At 44.5% G+C, this 20,245-nt stretch overlaps 1 protein-coding gene and 1 long non-coding RNA gene across 2 annotated transcripts; one reads left to right on the forward strand and one right to left on the reverse strand.

The window, feature by feature from the left end:
* Positions 1–6,548: 6,548 nt before the first annotated feature.
* On the reverse strand, positions 6,549–15,782 carry LOC129132519 (thioredoxin). The gene is made up of 5 exons (XM_054651727.2): positions 15,618–15,782; positions 9,745–9,849; positions 9,101–9,160; positions 8,220–8,285; positions 6,549–6,767 (listed from the first exon to the last, which is right to left on the reverse strand). The coding sequence occupies exons 1-5, from the start codon at positions 15,639–15,641 to the stop codon at positions 6,705–6,707; spliced, it is 318 nt and encodes a 105-aa protein (XP_054507702.1). The 5' UTR covers positions 15,642–15,782; the 3' UTR covers positions 6,549–6,704.
* Positions 15,783–15,944: 162 nt separating this feature from the next.
* Positions 15,945–19,911, forward strand: LOC143691951 (uncharacterized). Its single transcript, XR_013179753.1, has 3 exons — positions 15,945–16,015; positions 16,497–16,905; positions 19,275–19,911. It is a non-coding gene; the product is annotated as an uncharacterized LOC143691951 (long non-coding RNA).
* Positions 19,912–20,245: the final 334 nt, after the last annotated feature.

The following is a 20,245-nucleotide window of genomic DNA, read 5'->3' on the forward strand; positions in this document are numbered from 1 at the left end:
TGCTGTTGTGTGGTATCTCTTTGTTGAGGAATTTTGCACAGGCAAGCATAAGCTGTTAAGCAGTTAAACCATGACTCTAGAAATAACTATATGTATAAATGAAGAGCTATTTAGCCAACAAATTATGAAGCCTGCAGCTGTTTACATTTAAGATAAAATAAACTCTTCCTCTTGCTCTCCAAGGGCAAAACCTTGGTAAGAAAAACCAAGGTGAGTTTGAGAAACTTGGAAACACCTGAGGAGGTAGTGGAGATGGACATCCACCGGAAATGCAGTTTTTCCTCCTACGGTCCAGGTTGGTAGACAGACAAGGTGAGGGAGGCAGGGGAGCTGCATGAAGTTCTATTTCTACCTGCAGCTGACAAACACAAGCTTGTGCCAGAGGGCTTGCAATTCCTAAAATACTGAATTAAATCCAGTGAATTAATGATCTCTTGTTTCAAGTAAAGTGATGATTAGGAAATGGACTAAGAACAGCCACATGGAGTTCCTGTCCCTTGGTCAGAGTTGTAGAAAGATTTGTCAGTTAGAACAATCCTGGCTCAGCCTGCTTCCTCCTAAAATACTGATCTGTACATTCCCCTTGCTGTGTGCAGATTTTATGCTTCATAAATAGCAGTTGATTTTGCAAGGCTGTTTAACCATAAAAATATATTTTTTTTATGTAAAACCAACACCACACACCTCTGAGCCTCTGAACTTCTCTGGGGAATATAGCTGTATCCTCCTGAAAATCCAAGTTTTCTGTTACACGTCTGGAACACTGCCACCACATGAATAATGACAATTATCCCTCACTGTCTGGCACTATTTGGAGGTCTTGCAGTAGTTTCTTACTGTAAGCCTTATTGTCCTCAAAGTTCTAGGTTTGTGGAATAATACCTGGATTTTTCCACATGTTGAAAACAAAACGGAAATATTAAAAATTTTGGGTTTTTCCCCTTGTAGCAGTGGCACAAGTCAGGATGAAGGTCTTTCTGTTTCACTCTGCTAGTGAAGCAAGCTAATCCTATGAGTACAGCCATGGTAATGAAGTCAACAAGGTGCCAAGGTCCAGCCTAGCACAAAGACACAGCAGTGTGTTGCTGGGATTGGCTTTTCTGCCAGTACATAGCTCAGTGTGTTTTTAGGGGCAGAGCACGGGTAGTACCTTGCAGGCAGTCCAACCTGTCCTCTGACAGCTGCACAGGCCTGTGAACAGCACTCTGCCAGGCACCCCCTCTTCTAACATTATCACTCTGCAGCTGATCTTAAAGGCTTGCTGGGAAGGGGTGAGCTCCAGTGATGCCACTGGCTGTCAGAAGGTGTTCCAAGGGCTTGCCTGGGTCTAGGTCAGTTCAGCAGTTCTCCACTGTACCTGCAAAGCTGGAAAAGGGTGTCAGCTCTTCCCAGGGTGCAGTGGTCGTTTTCCCATTACTTTGCAGCTGGGGGTATTTGATACTCTCTGGTCTTTTTCTGCTGCTTTTCTCCAGTCCACATGGTCATGTTTGTGCCACTATAAGTTACAGTTTGCAAGTAGGGTTGTAGTGGGATTTGAGACTTTATTATCGCAGTTAATTGAGGATGTAATATTTGAGAGCAAGAGGAAGAGTTTATTTTATCTTAAATGTAAACAGCTGCAGGCTTCGTAATTTGTTGGCCAAGTAGCTCTCTATTGATACATATAGTTATTTCTGGAGTCATGGTTTAAATGCTTAACACCTTATGCTTGCCTGTGCAAAATGAAGCAGTCTCTAGAGTTGTACCAGGCTAATACATAACTTTTATGTCCTGTTCCTAAGCAACATCAAGCTGGGTCTGGTGGCAATAACTTGTTTGAGCTCAGGACAATGGGTACCTCCTTGAGGAGTTCACCATGGCCTGCCACACTAAAGGTGGCCTCTGGAAGCACTGGGAATTGTTGCAAAGGGCCGTGGGTTGTTGAAACCAGGGAGCTATCCCTGGAATCCATTGCTGCCTCATGAGTTTCTCTCATGGTCCTCCCAGGGTCAGTGCCCGCAGGAGTCATGACACACCATGGCCCAGCCACAGTATCTATTTCTATGAGGTGAGATCTATTCCCCAGCTGGATCAAATCCAACCTTAAATCTGCCACCACCTCTGCCTGTACTGGAGCAAGCAAGCCATACCTCCGATCCTTTGCTTTTATCTTGCTCCTATGACCCTGACCCCTTACTTTTATTGTTCACCTCCACCATCTGCTCCAGACAGGTTAGCTTGCTGCTGGCCATTACCTACAGTGTAGGGAGATGCCTCCTGTCCCTATCCTCAACCCATCATCACTAGCTCAGTGTGGGCTCACCCTCCTTTGGAGCAACCCTGCAGAGTGGTGCTACAGCTGCACCCTTATCAGCAGGATTAACAGACACAGTACTATTCATGGTGCGTGTCCTTGCTCTCCCCTAAGTGTCTCACTCAGAGGAGCTAGAAACAAAGAAAGCTGAAATACCAGACTTCATTGTCTCCCTGAGCAAATGTCATGGGCTTATTCAAGTAGAGGGGAGATGACCAAAGTCTAGTCTAAAACTCTTCCTCCTATGCCTTCTAGTGCTTAGCTTCACCACTCCCCAGAGTCTGTTTATACCCCTGTTACATCCATGACAAATGCACTTCAATTCCTGTAAGCCAGACAGATAGTGCCACCAGATAGTGGGAGCCCAACTTCCCCCATGCCATTCCCTTCTAGCCCATTGCCTCAAGGTACAACCATCACCCCAGCACTGTCAGAGAGGTACAAACACAAGGCATTCACAGAGCCTGCCTGTGTATACGCACTGTATAAAACCCACAGACAGTCGTGGCCACCTTGTGGTGATCTGCACAAGCTTGTGTTTGTCAGCTGCAGGTAGAAATAGAACTTCATGCAGCTCCCATGCCTCCCTCACCTTGTCTGTCTACCAACCTGGACTGTAGGAAGAAAAACTGCATTTCAGGTGGATGTCCATCTCCACTACCTCCTCAGGTGTTTCCAAGTTTCTCAAACTCACCTAGTTCATTCTTACCAAGGTTTTGTTACTGGGGAGGCTTCAGGGGTGGCTTCTGGTGAGGACCAGAAGCTGCTACCTCATCAGATAGACCCAGTGACAGCCAGCTCCAAAGGGGACTTAACCAATGGCCAAAGCCAAGCCCTCTGTGATATGAGTTTAAATAAAAGCTCTAAACTATAGTTGCAGTGAGAAAGGAACAAGAGCATATGGGAAAAAGCATCTTGCTCCTTCACCAGGTCAGACTCTCCCACACTTCAACAAGGGCCAGGAACTAACACAACAGAGTTAATCCAGCAAGGATTTCAACAGTATGCTCCTCAAGCCAATTCCTTTGGTGGCTGAAAGCTGCATGTCAATAGAGCATAACACAGAGGAGCTGCTATGCCAGTTGGCATTGGTAAAAAAAAAGTAATTTTTAGCTTGGTAGATCAAACTAGTTTTAATGTATGAACAGTTAAGAAATTAAACATTGAAATTATTACCAGTACTCTTACTGGAATCATTCCAGAGGGGAATTAAAGTCTTCATTCAGGTCAAGATAAGAAGGGAAAGCAGATGGCTAGCTGTAGTTGCAGTTAGGTTGACTGCTGCAAGAGATTGGAGATGTGGGTGGTTGAGCACCTCACATGCATGACACACACCCTCAAGTGCACAACAGTCCTTTCAGAACCCCTGGATGGAGGTAAGGTGTGTCACTATGCCACTGCAATTTGATCAAGCACAGTTCACATGTCCATTCACTGTGACCTCTTGGCCCTTCCTTTCATGTTAGTCCTCTCTTATTAAGCTTAATTATTCCAGCTATGTGTTTTAATTGCTGTACTCAAGGAAGTACTTCTCTTCCTGTTGGCCTGCCCATTACAAGCAAGCTATGTAACAGGCCTGCATACAAAAACATCTTGTTTTTCTTGTTTGACAGCAAGGGACACATCCCACCTATTTCATACCCAAATGACACAGACTGTAGTCATTGCTTGAGGGGCAAAACTTCTTCCTGAAACCCTTATTCCCAAAAGAAACCTTTCTATGTTGTTTTTTTCTCTGGCACGTACATCAAGTCTACCAAACATTCAAGTCAGTTGGCTATCTACCCACTTCCCTCTTACAGGCATCTTTGCACATCATTGGATCAAAGCAGCTAATTCTGTTCATGCAAGACCACAGAGTTTAATGAAGGACTGAATGCTGTGCTACTGCCTGGCACACAGCAATACTGGCCTCACACCTTCACACAGAAAAACAAACAAAAAAATGCACCTAGCCAGCTCTCTATTACTTAATACTTGTGGGAGGGCATATGCCCTAGGCTTTAGCAAGGATATCCATACTCATTCCATTTAGAACAAAACCTTTGCTATACCTAGGCTTGTTAAAGACTGAAACACCCACCCTGTCCTTGCCTGCTGAAAGATTCAAGCCAGTTCCCATCCTGAACTAGATTTCTCTCCTCCCAGGGTTCCTAGGAGGAGTTCCCAGGCTCCTTATATATAACCAAAACAAAGCATAGGCTTTGCTTTCCATCCTTGGCAAGGACCAACTACAGTCACATTCTGGTATAACTTTGCATTTGAGGACTATGTGTTTCCTTTAAAGAGAAAGTTTACCTAACATGGAGATCCTCACTGCATATTCCTCAAAGAGCCAAGCCTTAAAGAACACTTTTCAAATTAGGCTATGCAAGTTATTTTCATCACAGTATGCCTACATACCAGTTCTTGGGAGGGGAAGATACTGCAGCACAGGAAGCTGAACTCACTGCTGTTTTAAGAACTGCTTTGCACCCCTTGCTTCAGCACAAGTGGTATTCCAGCTATTCTGGTCTTTCCAATCACAACTTGAATTTCCAGTCACTGTCACCTGGATTGTCCAAGGCTACTGCTGAGTATAATTTTACTAAAAAACTAAATGAAGTATTAAGTTAAATTCAACACACAAGCAGCAAAGCACCACTGACCACACTTTTCCCCTGCAACAACCTGGTCTGGTCTTGCCTCAGCAGAAATACTGTATGTGGTAGCACACTTCAGTATTATTTAAGGATGAAGTGGGATGCCAGGGCCTCTTATTGAACTTCATCTGGAACTTTCAGCAGGAATTTTTTTAACCTTTCTTGTTCACAGTTACTGCCCAAAGGGATTAAGTAGGGCATGCAGAAACTGCTTTCAAAAGCAATGCTTGTTTGCAGATAGCATGTGTTCATAGTGCATTCTTTCTACAGCTCCATTTTATTCTCTCCTCACTAGTCTGTTCATGGCACCCACCACTTGGGGTAGTGGTTTCCCATTTACCTTTGAACAGTTCAAACATGCAGCTGCACTTCTCTTAGTCAAATAGCCAGAACGATATGGAAAATATTTTCCATGTTCTTCTCATTGCATAATCACAACTCAGAACTTACATCCAAGAAGAGCCTTGATGGCTCACTCTCAAGTAAAGGGTGTGGCCACTTCTTGGACTAGAAAAATCTTGTTTCAAATTAGGAACATATACATTAAGCTGTTCAAGGCTCCCAGTCCTCCAGAGCCATCAAGAAATTCATGCATGCTTGTGAAGTGAGTGTAAGGCTGAGTCATGGGTGAGTTTCCTACCACTAAGACAAGAGGCTTATTCATTCCACATTGTCTGCATATGCAGCAGGAAGTCTAGGTTTTCCATGAGTGATATTCAGTGAGCAGCACAGCTCACTAAGCTGTACTCACTCATAGCTACAGCCCTGCTCCCTTCTTCACTGAGTTTTTATACAGGACATCCAAGCCAGCAAGGAAGCAATTTTGATACAGTGGAAAAAACACTGTTCCCTTGGTTACAGTGCCAAGAGTAAGTGAATGGCAGGTACAAAAAGGCTGGCAAGTCAGCATTCATCCAGACAGCCTGATTCAAGATTGGAGGACCACAGAGTCCAGTTTACTGTCCAACACAGTGTCAAATGTGTTCTGAGAGTGCAACAGTGCATTCAAATGAAAATTACAAGAGTACATAAATCTAAAATTCTCTTGACCATAAGACATTACAAGTTTTACTTCTTCAGTCATTTGTTCCAGACTAATGCCTTGGAACAAAGCAGCCCAACTCAGACTAAACACACTTCTTTACTAATAGAACCAGAAAGTACACATACAAATGGCAAGGTAAATTGAAAAGGCAAAAAGACAGCAAGTCGAAGTCCTACCTTGCACTTCCATGGTAGGATTGGTATAATGCTCTGGAAGGACAAGTCTGAGCTCTGAACTCTAAAATGCAGCTTGAAACATTTTTAAAATCTTTTAACTAAAGAGATGTAATGAAAGAAAGAAGTATGCCACCCAGTGACTACTCTCTTTTCTCCAACTCCTCTTTTGGTATTTGTAAACTAGATTATAGCATAGCAACTGCCATCTGAGTAGGGTGGCAGCAGACTCCTCCTAAAGCAACTGTCATGGATCCCAAGCCAGCAATAGATGAGGTTGCCTTTGAGAAGTCTTTGTACACAGACAGTACTCTTTTAACACAGCAAAACCTGACACTCACCTGACATCATGAAATTCTTAAGCTTTTTGTTAAACAAATAACAATATCCATAAGTGAAGAGTTTATACTTTATTTTATTCATATACATGGACCAAGAAGATAGTTTGTATCATTTAATCTAGCTAGCTTGTTTATTTTTTTTTAAGTAGAAAAGTTGCAGGCTGTAATTTAGCCAAAGCAGTCACACTTCAATGTCTTCATGGCTGGAGATTAGAGTAGACTTTTAATGGTCTCTTCCAGCTTCTCTTTATTGGCCCCAGAGAACTCCTGCACCTGTAAAGAGAGATTGATTTTTAGAACTGCATTCAATGCTTCTTAACATCAGTTGCAGAGCATCCAGTTACATACACACCTATTCAACTCTGCTAAAAACTAAAATTTTTCCCACTTCCAAAACACAGTATTTTGCAGATGTTCATATATTTATTTCCTACTCAATTCAACTCATGCAAAAGTTGAGACAGAAGACTATCAAACTTCACTTCCAGACTACCATTAATCCTGGGTCAGTATTATGTTAGACTCAAAAAGAGGCTTGAAGGGATTCTGAAGGTCCCCACATATCAAAGGTAGCTCTAAGTCACCTTGAGTTGCTCAGGACCCTACCAATCAAGTTCTGGAAGGACTATTCCAAATGACCTACCCTTGTGCCTGGCTTCTCCTGTGAGAAATTATCTTCTTGCTACTTATAGAGCAGAAAGATAGAGGCAACATTCATCAGCTGTTTTAATAACTGCAGCTCTGTCCTCCTGCATCTACAGGGATGGAAGGCAGAGAGCAGACTACACTACAGGCCATGAAACTGCTTGCTTGATACAAAAAGCCACACATTGACTGTCACACTGTAATCACAATTCTTCCAATGACATCATGAAGTTGCAGAAGTTCAGTCTAACAGAACTGTCAAAGGTTCATACTGACCCCATACTGAACTGAAAGTCACCCTGCCTGTGACACTCAACCACCCAAGGTGCAATTCCATCACCTTCAGTCACAAAACTTACACTCAAAGCACTGTTTTCCTTCAGAAAAGCCTACCTTCAGCTTGCTTAGCAAACTAGAAGCCTAAAGACAACACAATCAGCTCAGCAAGTTCATGCGGAGAGTTACTCAAACTACCCTGCACAGGCAGCACGCTGTGCTGTCAGAGCACAATCTGCATCCCATCTCATCCATCTCTTGGCAGAGCAGACAAAAGAGGTCAGCTCAGTCCTTAAAGAGGGACAGGACCTTCACGTCAAAGGTTATACAGCCTCTCTGTGAAATAAACTAAACAGCTGCTTGTTGTATATAACCTCAACCAGGTTAGAGACTTCTGATTGGGCAGGATTCCATAGGCACCTATAGTCATTTCTCTCTTCAAAACAAGCTGCACCCAGATAACAAACACTGGCCAAGTAAAAGGCAGGGTGCTAGGCAGATAGACAGGGTGTTAAACAGTCTTAACACAGACATCTCACCCCATGGTCTCTCATGAAACTGTCTGTAAGACTGACCTGTAACTAACTCAGTTCACTGCCTGTGAACAACAGTTTGCATCACCAGTTAACTGCTGGTTACATCTGCTGTGGTACTAAGATGAACTTGCTTGCTCTCAGGAGTGTCTTAATGCTAGTGGTACCATAGAGACATAATCAAGAGAAAGCAGACTAAGTAGTCCAACATTCCCAATCTTCTTTCAAGTGTTTATCTTTCCTGCCCCAGTTCCAAAAAGGCAGAGCCTACCTTCTCTCCATTCTTGTAGAACTGGAACGTTGGCATGCACTTCACATCACAGTGTGAAGCAACATCCTGGAAGAGACAAAAAGCCATCTTCAACTGGGCATTCTTAAGTATGTTACATTTAGAACCCACTCCAGCTGACTTCTGTTTAGGTGATGGAGTAAAGCCATTGCTGTTCAAGACAAAGCAGAAGAACTTCTGCTAGTTCATCACTAGCACAACCAGTGCAGTGTTAACATCTCCCTGAAGTAAGGGATCCCTTAAAGATCCCTTCTTCAGCACTTAATTCATGCAATAGCAAAAACCTTAACCTGTACTCTGTGCTTGGAAAAAGCCAGACTTCCGCATCAAAACATGTCTGCTTGTAAGACTCAAGAGCCCTGTGGCAACTCTTGGGCTTCCACATGATATTTTTCAAGTACCTATTTGACAATGTTGAAACTGCAATACAGCAGACATTATATTGCACTTAATTCAAGACCTAATTTCATTTTTAATGAAAGAGGAATAAGTGCCAAGAGCAGTGGAGGGACCAGAAAGATCAGTAGTTGTGAACCATTAGGTTTAAGGAAGATTGCATCAAAGCAGCTTAAGACCTTAGACCAACACTCCTTCCCAAAGTAAAGGGTCATTGCTTCCAAGTTATCCAACACATGCCATAGGACTTCAAGAGTGCTGCTAACCAGCAGATAGTTTTTTTGTAGGGAACACCTGAACAGAACTAATTCTTTCCAGCTAAATCCCTATGTTTCAATTTTAAGTTGAAGTAAACTCTTGTTTTGTTTTAGATTTTGATTCAAAATGTGTGAAGACATTTTGAATTCTTGGCTGTCACTTGCATGAAGTCCTTAGCTGTCCTCCTTCAGGACCACCCCAGACCTTACCTGGGCATCATCCACATCGATTTCTATGAATATCACATCACCATACTTCTCACACAAACTCTAGAAAGAAATAAAAAGAATTATGCAGTTACAGTGTCCCAGGAAAGCTTCCTGAAAAGATGCATTTGTATAAATGGAAAGCCTGGTGCTGCTTAAACTGCTAGTGAAACATGCTTTATCATCTTAAAGCAGCTATTTGACTACCAGAGCAAAAATTTTCTGTTCTGCTGTTGAATGTTTCTGGAGGAGTCTGTGGAAACACATTCTCCCCACAAAGACCCAAAATATGCTAAGACATAGGTGGAAGGCCTTCTCTTGCAGCCTTCAGCTAATCACGCAAAGATGCTACAGCTTCTCATACCTTATCAGGAGATAACACGGCCACCTAAACACAGCTGGAGGAGTTACATTAACCGTGTACAGAAGGTTGCAATGCAACTGGCAGGTCTCCATGTACCCAAAATGCATGTAAACACCAGGACAAAAGCTAAACCTCATATTAGTTCCCAGCTATATCAATGGTCAGTCTATTTCACTTGGTAGACTTAAAATTGCATAAGGCAAAAAAACTTTCCTCCATGTTCAAGCAACACAAACATTTATATACAATTTAATGCAGAAATAAACCCAGAAAAACTACTTACGTGGAAAAAGGGCTTGATCATTTTGCATGGTCCACACCATGTGGCAGAGAAATCAACTACTATAAGCTTCTCACCAGCAGATTGCAGTTCTGCCTGAAATTCAACCTACAAAAAAAAAAACCACAACACATTGATGATTTCCCCCTCCTTTCCTAAATGATGTAAGACTAATCCCAGTGCTGGCTTGCTCTCAGACCCAACACACTAATCATTATGGCAAGTCTTAAACACTTAACTGGGTTATTTGTACCATCATTTGTGCTTCAGTATGAATTGTTTTTCTTGGTGCTAGCAGCAGTCAGTGTCCTATGTCTCACCAATTAGAAAACAACCACAATGCTCAAACTCATGGAATTGTGGAAACAAGATAGAAATTCTCTACTCGTGATGCTCAACTCTGATAGCTCTGTGTTATCCCCAAAATACAATCCTTAGATTTTATAATCCATTTTCTCATTTCATCTTGGCAGTAAGACTTTCATCTTCATCTGGAACAGACTTTCATCTGCAGAATTTGGAAAGGACAGACACAAACCTTTGTACAGTCATCCACTCTGGTGACTTTTCCAATCAATGGCTAACATTAAAATTATATTGTGTGTTTTATTCTAAAGCATGTTTTTGAAAGCAACCTCATAGGATAGTTATTTTGCCAAGTGAACCCACATCTGACATCATTAGCCAAAGCAATGCTACACATACTACACAAGTAGCAATGCTACTACTACTACATAGACTACACAAGTAAACACCCAGTACTTATTCTGAGTCTTCCAGTCTGTGTTGCACTTAGTCACACAAATCATCTCTGGACAATATTTCTTGGAACTAAACATCTTACATGCCATTACTCATTTTTGCTGGTCAAAAAGTGAATGCTTTAACAGAACTGAAAGACATTAAAAGCAATAAATACTTGCATTCTAGCAAAAGGCAAACAAATATCTCAAGCAGAAGCAGAAAGTGCTGATCACCTACATTCTGATACTGTCTATGTCAAAGAAAGTACAAGCCACTTCAATAATTTTCAACTTTGTTGTCTTGGCAATCAAGCTTCAGGAGAGAGCTGTTGGTATAAACTTAGAAAGAGAGCTGCTTTAGTCTCTCCCAGCTTAATGGAGCAAAGCACTGGAATCCTGTCAGCAACAGCTAACTAAAAGTAGTATGGTTACTGCCAGACATACACAGGGGTTCGTTTTGAAGTGCAGGAGTTAACTAATTCATACCTGGTTCTGCAATCAGCCACAATAAGCTGCAACTTGACTCTAGTAAGCTAAAGAATGCCACGCAGTTGAGGAGCCAAAGTCAAACTGGACATGAATATATTTAACAAGGAAGCAGAGATCCTGCATGAGCATTCTTATGTATGCATAATCCTATGTGAAAGTCTTCACAGCTTCCTGTAACTTCAAATACACTCAGCATTACATCTCCCTGTTAACAGACTTCCCTCCCCACATAGCTCTCGTCAGAGGCACATAGTGGTTTTTCTATCCTTGCATTTTGTACAGTCACAGTCTACTCTGCTACAAGACCAATAGTAACACTCCAACCACCTACTCTCATTCTGAAAGAGACAGGAACAGTCAAGTTTTCCTGTCTCCCTAGGTTCCCCTACTCCTGTACTGACATAGTATGCATTCCTGTGCCCATTCCCACCTACAATGTTTTAGTGTTCCTGCACACAGCAATCCACACTCACTGCTCCCTCCCAGTACTTATAAATTCCTCAATCAAGCTTCACTACTTTTGGCCTTGAAATCCTGCTATTGATTTTTGGTATAGCTTCTCAGACCTCTGCACTGTAAGAGCACCACTCTATTGAATCCACTTCCGCAGCTGCCAGTTAGACGATCCTATTTTAACCCTAAGTCTCCTGTCCAGCTGCATAATTACTGTATTCTGTAAAGGAAGCCAGCTTTGGAATGTGTTCATCATATGGCCACACACCTGAGGTTTGTTATTGCACAGAACAAAGGGAAAGTGGGACAGCATCATAATTACAGCTGGTCACATATATCATTCCCCACTGGTGACCTGATTCAGACTACAAATCAGGTGTTACCCTGCAAATCATCTCTACTATCAGCCAAAATTGTTGCAGGACAGTGAAATAAGATGCTGGGTCCAAAGGTGTTACCCCTGCAAGTTAAAAAATATTGAAACAGTGAGAAGTTCTGAAGGTTTTTCTAGTGAGCTTAATTTCCCTGGAGGAAGGAAGACAGTAGTAGCAGGCGCAAAACAAAAAACAAGCTGCTTGACCAGTCCAACTGACTTCACTAGTTGTCTTTAATGTTAACTGTAAAGTGACAAGCTTTTTTATGAAAAACTAAATCTCTGTTACCAGAAGGAGAACCTGCCATCACAAGCCTATTTCTCATGCTTTGTTAAACAGCATTTTCTCCAGGTAGCAGCTCACTAGGGGAAACCTCAGCTAGCATGCTGGTCAATATTGGTTTGTTCGTTGTGGTGATGTTTTTTCTGGGAGGGGGGTTTTTGGTTTGATTTTTTGTTTGTTTGTTTTTCCCTTAAATATTTAACTACAACCTCTCTGAGCACACACAAGACCCCGTTTTACTTGTATTGTCATTCAGCAGAAAAGGGCATGCTACCTTCAACAAACACAAAGTAAGAAGCTCTAACAATGAAAGTCTCTAGTGGCCCAAAGGTTCCCAGCACCAGGTAGGGCTCCAAAAAGGAGGCTGCTGGCCTCCTTCAGATGGTGCTGAAAGGAGGAGTCTGCTGCCCTCAGCAACAGATAATACAGGTCCATACTATCTGGCTTATTTGATTAAAGCTTGGTTGTAAACATTATTTTCAACACATATCAAGTCACCCTTGAACTGCCCAATCATCGGCTGACTGCCAATGGTTACTATGTAATTTAGCGAGGCTTTTAAATACAGAAGCTAGCATAAACAAAGCAAAGGTTCAACTGCCTGAACTCCCTAGCACAGGCCACTTCTAAAATTATCACTTATAGCAAAAGCTGCAATTTTTCAGCATTTTCTTTAACTTAAATAACAAGAGAGGCAGCTAGAATGAAGAGGAAAGCTTTGGCAGCCACAATAAGTGGCTTTTTAAGTTTATACACCTCATTAGCTTTGACTATAAAAGGCAGTATGTCCCATGGTAAAACCCTCTTACAAGTTACACTAGTCACTCATCTCAGGGCCGCTAAAAAACGACCAATACAGCTCCCTCTGTATTGCTATAGCAGGTACTACAGAGGGAGCAGTCAAGTGCCCTGAAAGTAGACATTCTTCAGAAGCTAGTCTGTTTCTGAAGAGGTGTGCAGGGAAGAGGGCCACCTCTATCTAGCTCTCACTCACCGAAGTGCAGACAGTGCAAGAATGGGTTTTCCCCTTTGTATACAAGAAGAATACAAACCTGTTTTACTGAAAACCAGAATTAATCCAGAAATCCCAGCTGCACTGTGCTTGAATACTCTGGGTGTCACTGATGTTAAAATGCTGTTGTCAGCATGACTGTTGAGCTCACACTGTCCATGAATGCGTAACCAAAGTTCGCTTTAACTACAGCAGACTATTAAAAAAGGCTCATAGCTAGGACAATAGCAGAAGCCTAGCTAACTTAGAGCAGAGCCAGATTTGACTTGCCATGTTTAACCTGTTCCTGTGTGTAACAAAAACCTTGACCCTTACACCAAAAGTTTGCCCCTTCAGTGCCACCATAAACAGAGAAGGGGGAAGAGATACAAAGCAGAACAACAATTCCAGGTTGCGGAATTCACACACCATTCTCTCTCAAGGACCTGAATGGTAAGGCATTTCGTTCCTCCCGAAGAGCTTCCTGCATTCACCGGTTTTTGAGCCGTGGTCACAAGTGTTAGTTTGTATATTTATGTATCAGATCCCACCACTTGTGCGGTCCAGTGGGAGAGGTCTGACATGCCTTTCATTTTTAAAGTGAAGAAGAGCACAGCTCAGAAAACAAACTTGGATGCGTGAGACACTGGAAAGACAGAGATCTCGAAATAAATTTGAGGTGCAGATGCGTGGGGGAAGGGGCAGGTCAGGCCTGGCTCTGGTGAGTCAGTGCACTGCCCCACACCCCCCATCCCTAAGCCGTATCCCAGACACACGGCACGGGCACACTGGAGGCAAGGGGTATTTAAGGCCAAACTTGCTGCTAGCGTATGTCTTGACCCTTCCTCCTCTTGGAATTTCCATTAGCTGAACACTGCTGGGACCCAGCAGTTAGTAGCTATATGGGCCCTTTTTAATGTCTTTTCTCTCTTTTTGTCTTCTAATTCTCTCCTCACAGAATTTTTAAGTAACTTGAAATCAAACAGATTTAGAGTTTGCTAAGTTGAAGGGGCCAAGTTAATGCTTTGAGAAGTGTTTTATGTTGACCGAATGTTGCATTAAACCTTTTGCAAAAATTCCCTGTTTTTCTAAAGTTGCCAGTAAAGTCTTTTTTGTTGTTTTAACCTCTTGAGAATATCTTTGATGGTATTTCTCCTGTGTCTAAGAGTACAAGAACAACTCTAAGCCCTGTTAAAGACCTTGTTGAGCAACTTTTTGGGGCCTTACAGGATGCCCACACAGCATCACTTGCAGATGCCTGAAAATGAGATCAAACTGATACTTGCAGCAAATTTCAAGTTCAAAAAGGTGAGACTAGCCCAACAGGATTTTTCCTGAAATGAAGAGCTTGCTAAGTTTGCATGGAGAATATTTTTTGAGACTTGGGTTCCTAAGTTACAGCTAAGAAAAACTCTATTGTTGTCTATCAACCACATCAGCTGCTGTGCACAAGACCACATGCTATTTCATCACCAGCAGAGTATTCTCCATGTGTCGGTCTAGGCTTTATTACTATTTTGTATCTCAGAGCCACAGATGTGTTTGCATTCACAGAACCATCCAAACAGTGATGTGCTGCATTAGGGTTGTGAATATGTCAGACAGCACCATAACAAGGGAAATACTTCTTATGACAGCAACTCCTGCTGCTTAAGTATGGGGAATGGGGTCTAGCAGCTCCTTTCAAGTCAAGAATGGATGAACTTTTCCATTATGTCCTGCTCCGAAATGCAACAGAACTTAGGCCAAAATCTAAGAAAGCCACCTGGTCCCCTACACACTATCAGTACATAAGCCAAACAGGACTGCTAAATTAAGGTACTGAATCACAAAATCAGTTAGGTTGGAAAAGACCTCCGAAATCATCGAGCTGCTCCAAGCTGCGACCCAACACCACACTGTCAACCACACCACAGAACTCAGTGCCACGTCCAGTTCTTCTTTAAACATCAGCGAGGATGGTGACTCAACCATCTCCCTGTGAAGCCCATTCTAAAGCCTAATCACCTTGACTTTTCAGAAAGTCCTCCTAAATGTCCAACCTACATCTCCCCTGACGCAGCTTGAGACTGCGTCCTCTCCTCCTGTCGCTCTAGTACCCTGCTGTCCGCTTGAGAAACGGAACGATTTTTTTAGGCTTAAAAGTGCGTTCTTTAAGGCTTTAAAGTGCGATGAGCAACAACCCGTCATAACGTGAAATTGCATCACCCCCCTGCTCATGCCGACTCCCCGGAGCCTCAGGTCGCGCAGTTTTTTGTTCCCCCCCTCCGCTCTGGCCGAGCCCTCCGCGCGGCTTCCCCCGTTCGCGCCGCATGGGCGAAGCAGGCTCCGCCTGCCCGGGCAGCACACGGGCTCTCACCCGCCATCTCCCGCAGGCCAAGGCCTCCCGAGAGCCCGGGGCAGCCCGAGCACTGACCCCCGCCTGCCTCGCTGCCCCCAGCAGCGCTCCCTCGCCGTTCGCCCGCCCGCCGGGGAGGGATGCTCGTCCCGCCGTCCACCCCTCGCACGGCGAAAGGACATGGCCGCCTCGCCCATCGGACTCACCAGGTTGCCCACGATCTTCACCATAGCGGCGATGGCTGGGAAAGGAGGGTCGGTGGCGTAAAGGCAAGGAACCAAGGGCTTCGCTCCCGCACTCGGCTCGGATTCCTCCCTCGCCTCCCGCGGTCCCAGCGCGTCTCCCGCGCCGCCCCGGCCGCCCTTTTATGGCCAGCGCCGCGGCGCGCCGCGCATGCGCGGGGCCCGACCCGCCTCCTGCCGCTCCCCGCGCGCCCCCGCCCACGGCGCCGCTGGGGCCCGGGGTCGCCGGGGGCCCCGCTGAAGGGAGTGAGGGGAGATGAGCTCAGCCGCGCCCGCAGGCCCGGCCGGGCGGGGAGAGTGCGTCCCTGCCGGCTGCCATGGGGACGGGGCAGCAGCAGCGGAAGAAAGGAAAGCCCAGGAAGGTTGGAAAAGTGCTGTGTAACGATGAGCAGGAAGTGCTCGGCCCTCTCTCTCCCCCCCCCGCGTCCCCCCGCGGAGCGGCCCTGCCTGACGCGGCGTTTTGTTCGCTTTACGAGAAAGGGAGCTCGTGTTGCCCGTAATGCGGGCAGAGTGGGGCTGCTGCAAAGCTGGAAGGCGGGAATAAATCACGGGAATATTTTTTTTCCCCCTTTTTTCCCCTTGTTGTTTTCCTTCCCACCACCAAAAGCACGGAGTGGCGCCGTTTCTCTGTGGGATGTGGGCCCTTCTGCAGCGCAGAAGGCTCAGCCAGGCGAGCGGTGCTTGCCCGGGGTTAAACACTGACCGTCTCCCCTAGCTCCTCTCATGGAGGGACTCAGCCAGGACCAGAAAGACTCCTCATGGGAACAACTTAGCCTTCCCATCCGAGGGGACTCCTTGGTGGAACCTTAAGTTCCTATCTATCTTTATTTCTCTGTGTTTTAGAGACATCCTTTGTTTCACCACGTGCTGCACCACTGCCCAGCCCACAGTGCAAAACAGGTCTGCCACAGCCCTGCTCTCCTTCTGTTGCGCCGGTAGGGTTTAATGTTGGACTCTGGACGTTGCTGACTCCAGCGCCCACTGCACGGAACACAGGAAAGGTTAGGCGTTGGGATATTGGTGCCGGGTGTGTTACAAATGCAGGTTTTAGCAGCTGGGTTACCGGCCTGTGAAAGATTTGCTCTGGGATACATCTGAGCAGAGGATGGGAAGAGTTAGTGCAGGTCCTGGATAAAAAAATTACACTTCTTCCTGAAAAATAAAACAAAAGACAGTTTTCCTTGGGTACAGGTACCCACGCATCCCAACAGGATGTGCTCTCATATGTTGCTTTACTTGTGGTGGAAACTGAGTAAGTAATTTTAAGTGTGTCTAAAAAGTGGTCTACTAAATGTGTGTCAAAGTGTGTCAAAGTGTGTCTGCAGTGGTCTACTACTGCAGCACAACTAGTAAGCTCTTTTCTGGCCCTGTGGTTGCATCCCCTTTGCTCAACTTTAGTTGCACCACAGCAGGCCACCTCCTGTCTAGCTCTTTCTAGCCCTGATAGGTTTTGTCTGCTGGAAGCACTTTGAATGCTGCTCTCCCTGCTTCTTCCCCCTCCTGTTAGATGCCATAAGCTTCCACTTTTTTTCTTTGGTGGCATCACTAGAGGAGCCAGGAAGCAGCATCGTGAAGGCTTGGTGGCATTCATATTTTCTTTTCTGTTGGCATTCATATTTTCTTCCTTGCTGCCCTTGTGTCCGTGTGCCTGTGGCTGACAGACACAGCTGGTACATGTGCCCTGTGCTGCTTTGGGGAGGTGCAACTGCTGCCAATGGCTCAAGAGAAAGCAGGAATTCCTCATCAGCCAAGGCACCTTGCTCTACAACCGGCTGCCTGGCAGGATAAAATGAGAAGCCCAGACTACCTTCAAAGTCCGACTCCTGAATGCCCCATCTCAGCCAAGCATTGTGTGGCTGGTGCAGAAGCCAGTGCAAGCAAAGGCAGGGAACAACCCACACAGATAATAAATTCTTATAAACCAACAGCTTTCTAAAGGCAAGTGTGGGTGGGTAAACCCTATCTAAACTAGCAGGAGAAGTGTGTCCCTTCTCAGGTGCCATATATGGCTACTTGTCTCCTGCTGTGCTCAGTCACTTGACTTGACAGGCTTAGGCATACAGCAGTTTGAAGTCCAACATGTTGCTGTAGGATAGTTGTATGGATGCCTAAAATAACTGGACAGTAATATAATTTATGTGATCTGTGCCTGATTCTTAGACCATAGTAATTACTATCATGACAGAACATAATAAAAATGGTACAGAGGAATGTGTGTCCTCTAAATGGGGAAAAAAAATCTACACCCCCAGAAAACACACCCTGTTTTCTTATTATTTTTGCATTTTGTTTTTTAAACTGTGGAATGTTTCATTGTTTAGCTTAACAATGCTGTAGCTGTCCCATGTACACAGTCACTCAACCAATAGGGGCCTCAGCTTCTCATGTGCCCTCACTCCCACCCACCTTCCTCACAACCACAAATGCAACATCTCTCCCCCAGGCTGCTGGAGAGTGGATGTTAAAAATATGTGAGTTGACTGTGGAGAAGTTGAAAATCATGTGAATTTCATGCTTCAGCAGACTGCTGTATGATGTGTCATACCCAGGAGTCACTGGATAGGATGGTGGCCAATAGATGGCTCTTTGCAAATGTGGGCTGGCCGAGAACCAGGAAGCACTGAAAACAATCAGGAAGGTGTGTTTGCTTGCTTCTGAAATCAGAAAATGTGGCCTGAGGAGGGACAGAGTGGAAAGGCAATGTAAGCCTCAAAAATCAGTCCCTAGATAGTTTCTCTTGCAGAAGGTCTGGAGACACAGACCAATGCCTGAGCCACCCATGCACTATAAGTATATATTTGCCGTGCTCCTTGGATGTGTGGAAAACATGTGGGAGAGGAAGTCAGAAGGTCTAAATTTAGGTGCCCTCAAGAGAATTAATCAGTACCGCTTAGGTGTAGGCCAGTAAAAAGGACTGTATTTTTGGAGAGCTCTTGCTATGCCACAATCATCACAAACATCCAGGTGGGAATTCAATTTGCCTTGTTTTAGTCACCTTTAAAAAGGCTACCGTGATGGAAGGCATCCTTTATTTTTTTGGGCTTTGCTTGTATTGATTTCTGTTACCTCTTAGGTGAGAGCAACATGGGCAAAAGCAGTAGGGAAGCGCTTCACCCACAGCTGGAGGTGAGCTCAAGGTGTGCTCAGGGTCAGACCTGCAGTAGGGTTTGGGAGGCTGAGCAAATTACAGTTTCAGTTCTTTCTGAGCTGCTGGGAGAGGTGGGAAGCAGTAATCCCTGACAGGATGATCAGTGAGGCAGGTTGTAAATCATGGTGTCCATCTGGATGAACGAGGCAAAGCTGTGACACATGGTCCTGGTGTGATGCTCCCCCCAGCTCCACATGGCTTTCCAAATCTGTTTACCTGTCTGTGGTTTAAAGGCTTTGGAGCCATGAATCTCCTTTACAGGGCTTGCTTTGTATTTTCTTCTTTGTGTGCCAGACTGTATTGGTGGGTGGAGGAAACGCCATGGAGTGGTGAGACCCAGGGTGGGCTGGAGGTCTGCAGCTGGACGTCCTTCCTGAATGTGGTGTTGCAAACCATTAACCAACAAAAAACCTGCTCTTGGCAGGCTTTGGACTCTGGCACACAATAGTCACTGGTGTTCCATTTCCTCATAGGCATGCAATGGAGAGTGAGGAAACACAAAAATAAGAGGGACAAAGAAGAGGAAGAACAAAGGAAATGGAAAAGGAAAGAAAGAGCAGGAAACTAGATCCAGCAGCTTGTGCTAATTTCTTGGAAGTTAACCTCTCCAAGCTCCCATGACCATATCTAAGACAAACTTCTGTCTCCTAAAACCACTCTTAAGTCTCCTGACCACTCTAATGTGTCATTCAGTAAAAGGCACAGCTACAAGGGTAACAATACTCCAGCCATGGCACAGATGGTCAGTCATGTCCAACATTAAGAAATGGTGCATCCAGTTGCAGAAATTAGGAAGCTGCTAGAGGCAACAAGTCCAGCCATAGCAACATCAGATTTTACCATAGGAAAGCCGGGTTATTTGCCAGTGTCCTACAATGGAAATTGAGAGTGTAACACCTGGCCCTGACACTGAAACAGAGCAGCAGCCTTTAATTGTACTTTCCCTTTCCTTCCAGCCTGCCCTTCTGGAAAATTTTGCTTTTGTAACTGATGTATTAAAGGTGCAATAAATGTTTAATAATTGGATAAGTGTGCTAGGTGTTGTGCCAGCATAAGTCACAGGGGAAACATGCTTCTTTCTCTCTCCCAGGCTGATGTACTGCAGATGTAATTGCCCAGAGTCCTTTGAATGCTTTGTGTAGCATGTCTGATTAAAAATGAGAAGTTGAGTAAAATGTGAAAAAAAAAAAGGGAATAAAGATCTTGCCACAGTTCATCTCCCCTTGCAGGAGGTATGGGGATGTTGGTTAACAAAGCGTTTCTGCGAATCAAGAAAACATCCATGTTACTTCCCTCACACTCAGTTTTGCTTCATTTTTAGTAAGTTCTTTGGAAAAAAGAATTTTAAAATGCTCTAGAGCTGATGAAACTGCTACTTTTGAGACTTTTACTAGAAGGTACCCTGACAGGAGGTCTGTGAGCATAGGAATGCACTCTCTGGTAT

Source organism: Agelaius phoeniceus, chromosome Z, assembly GCF_051311805.1.
Source record: "Agelaius phoeniceus isolate bAgePho1 chromosome Z, bAgePho1.hap1, whole genome shotgun sequence".
Taxonomy (NCBI): Eukaryota; Metazoa; Chordata; class Aves; order Passeriformes; family Icteridae; genus Agelaius; species Agelaius phoeniceus.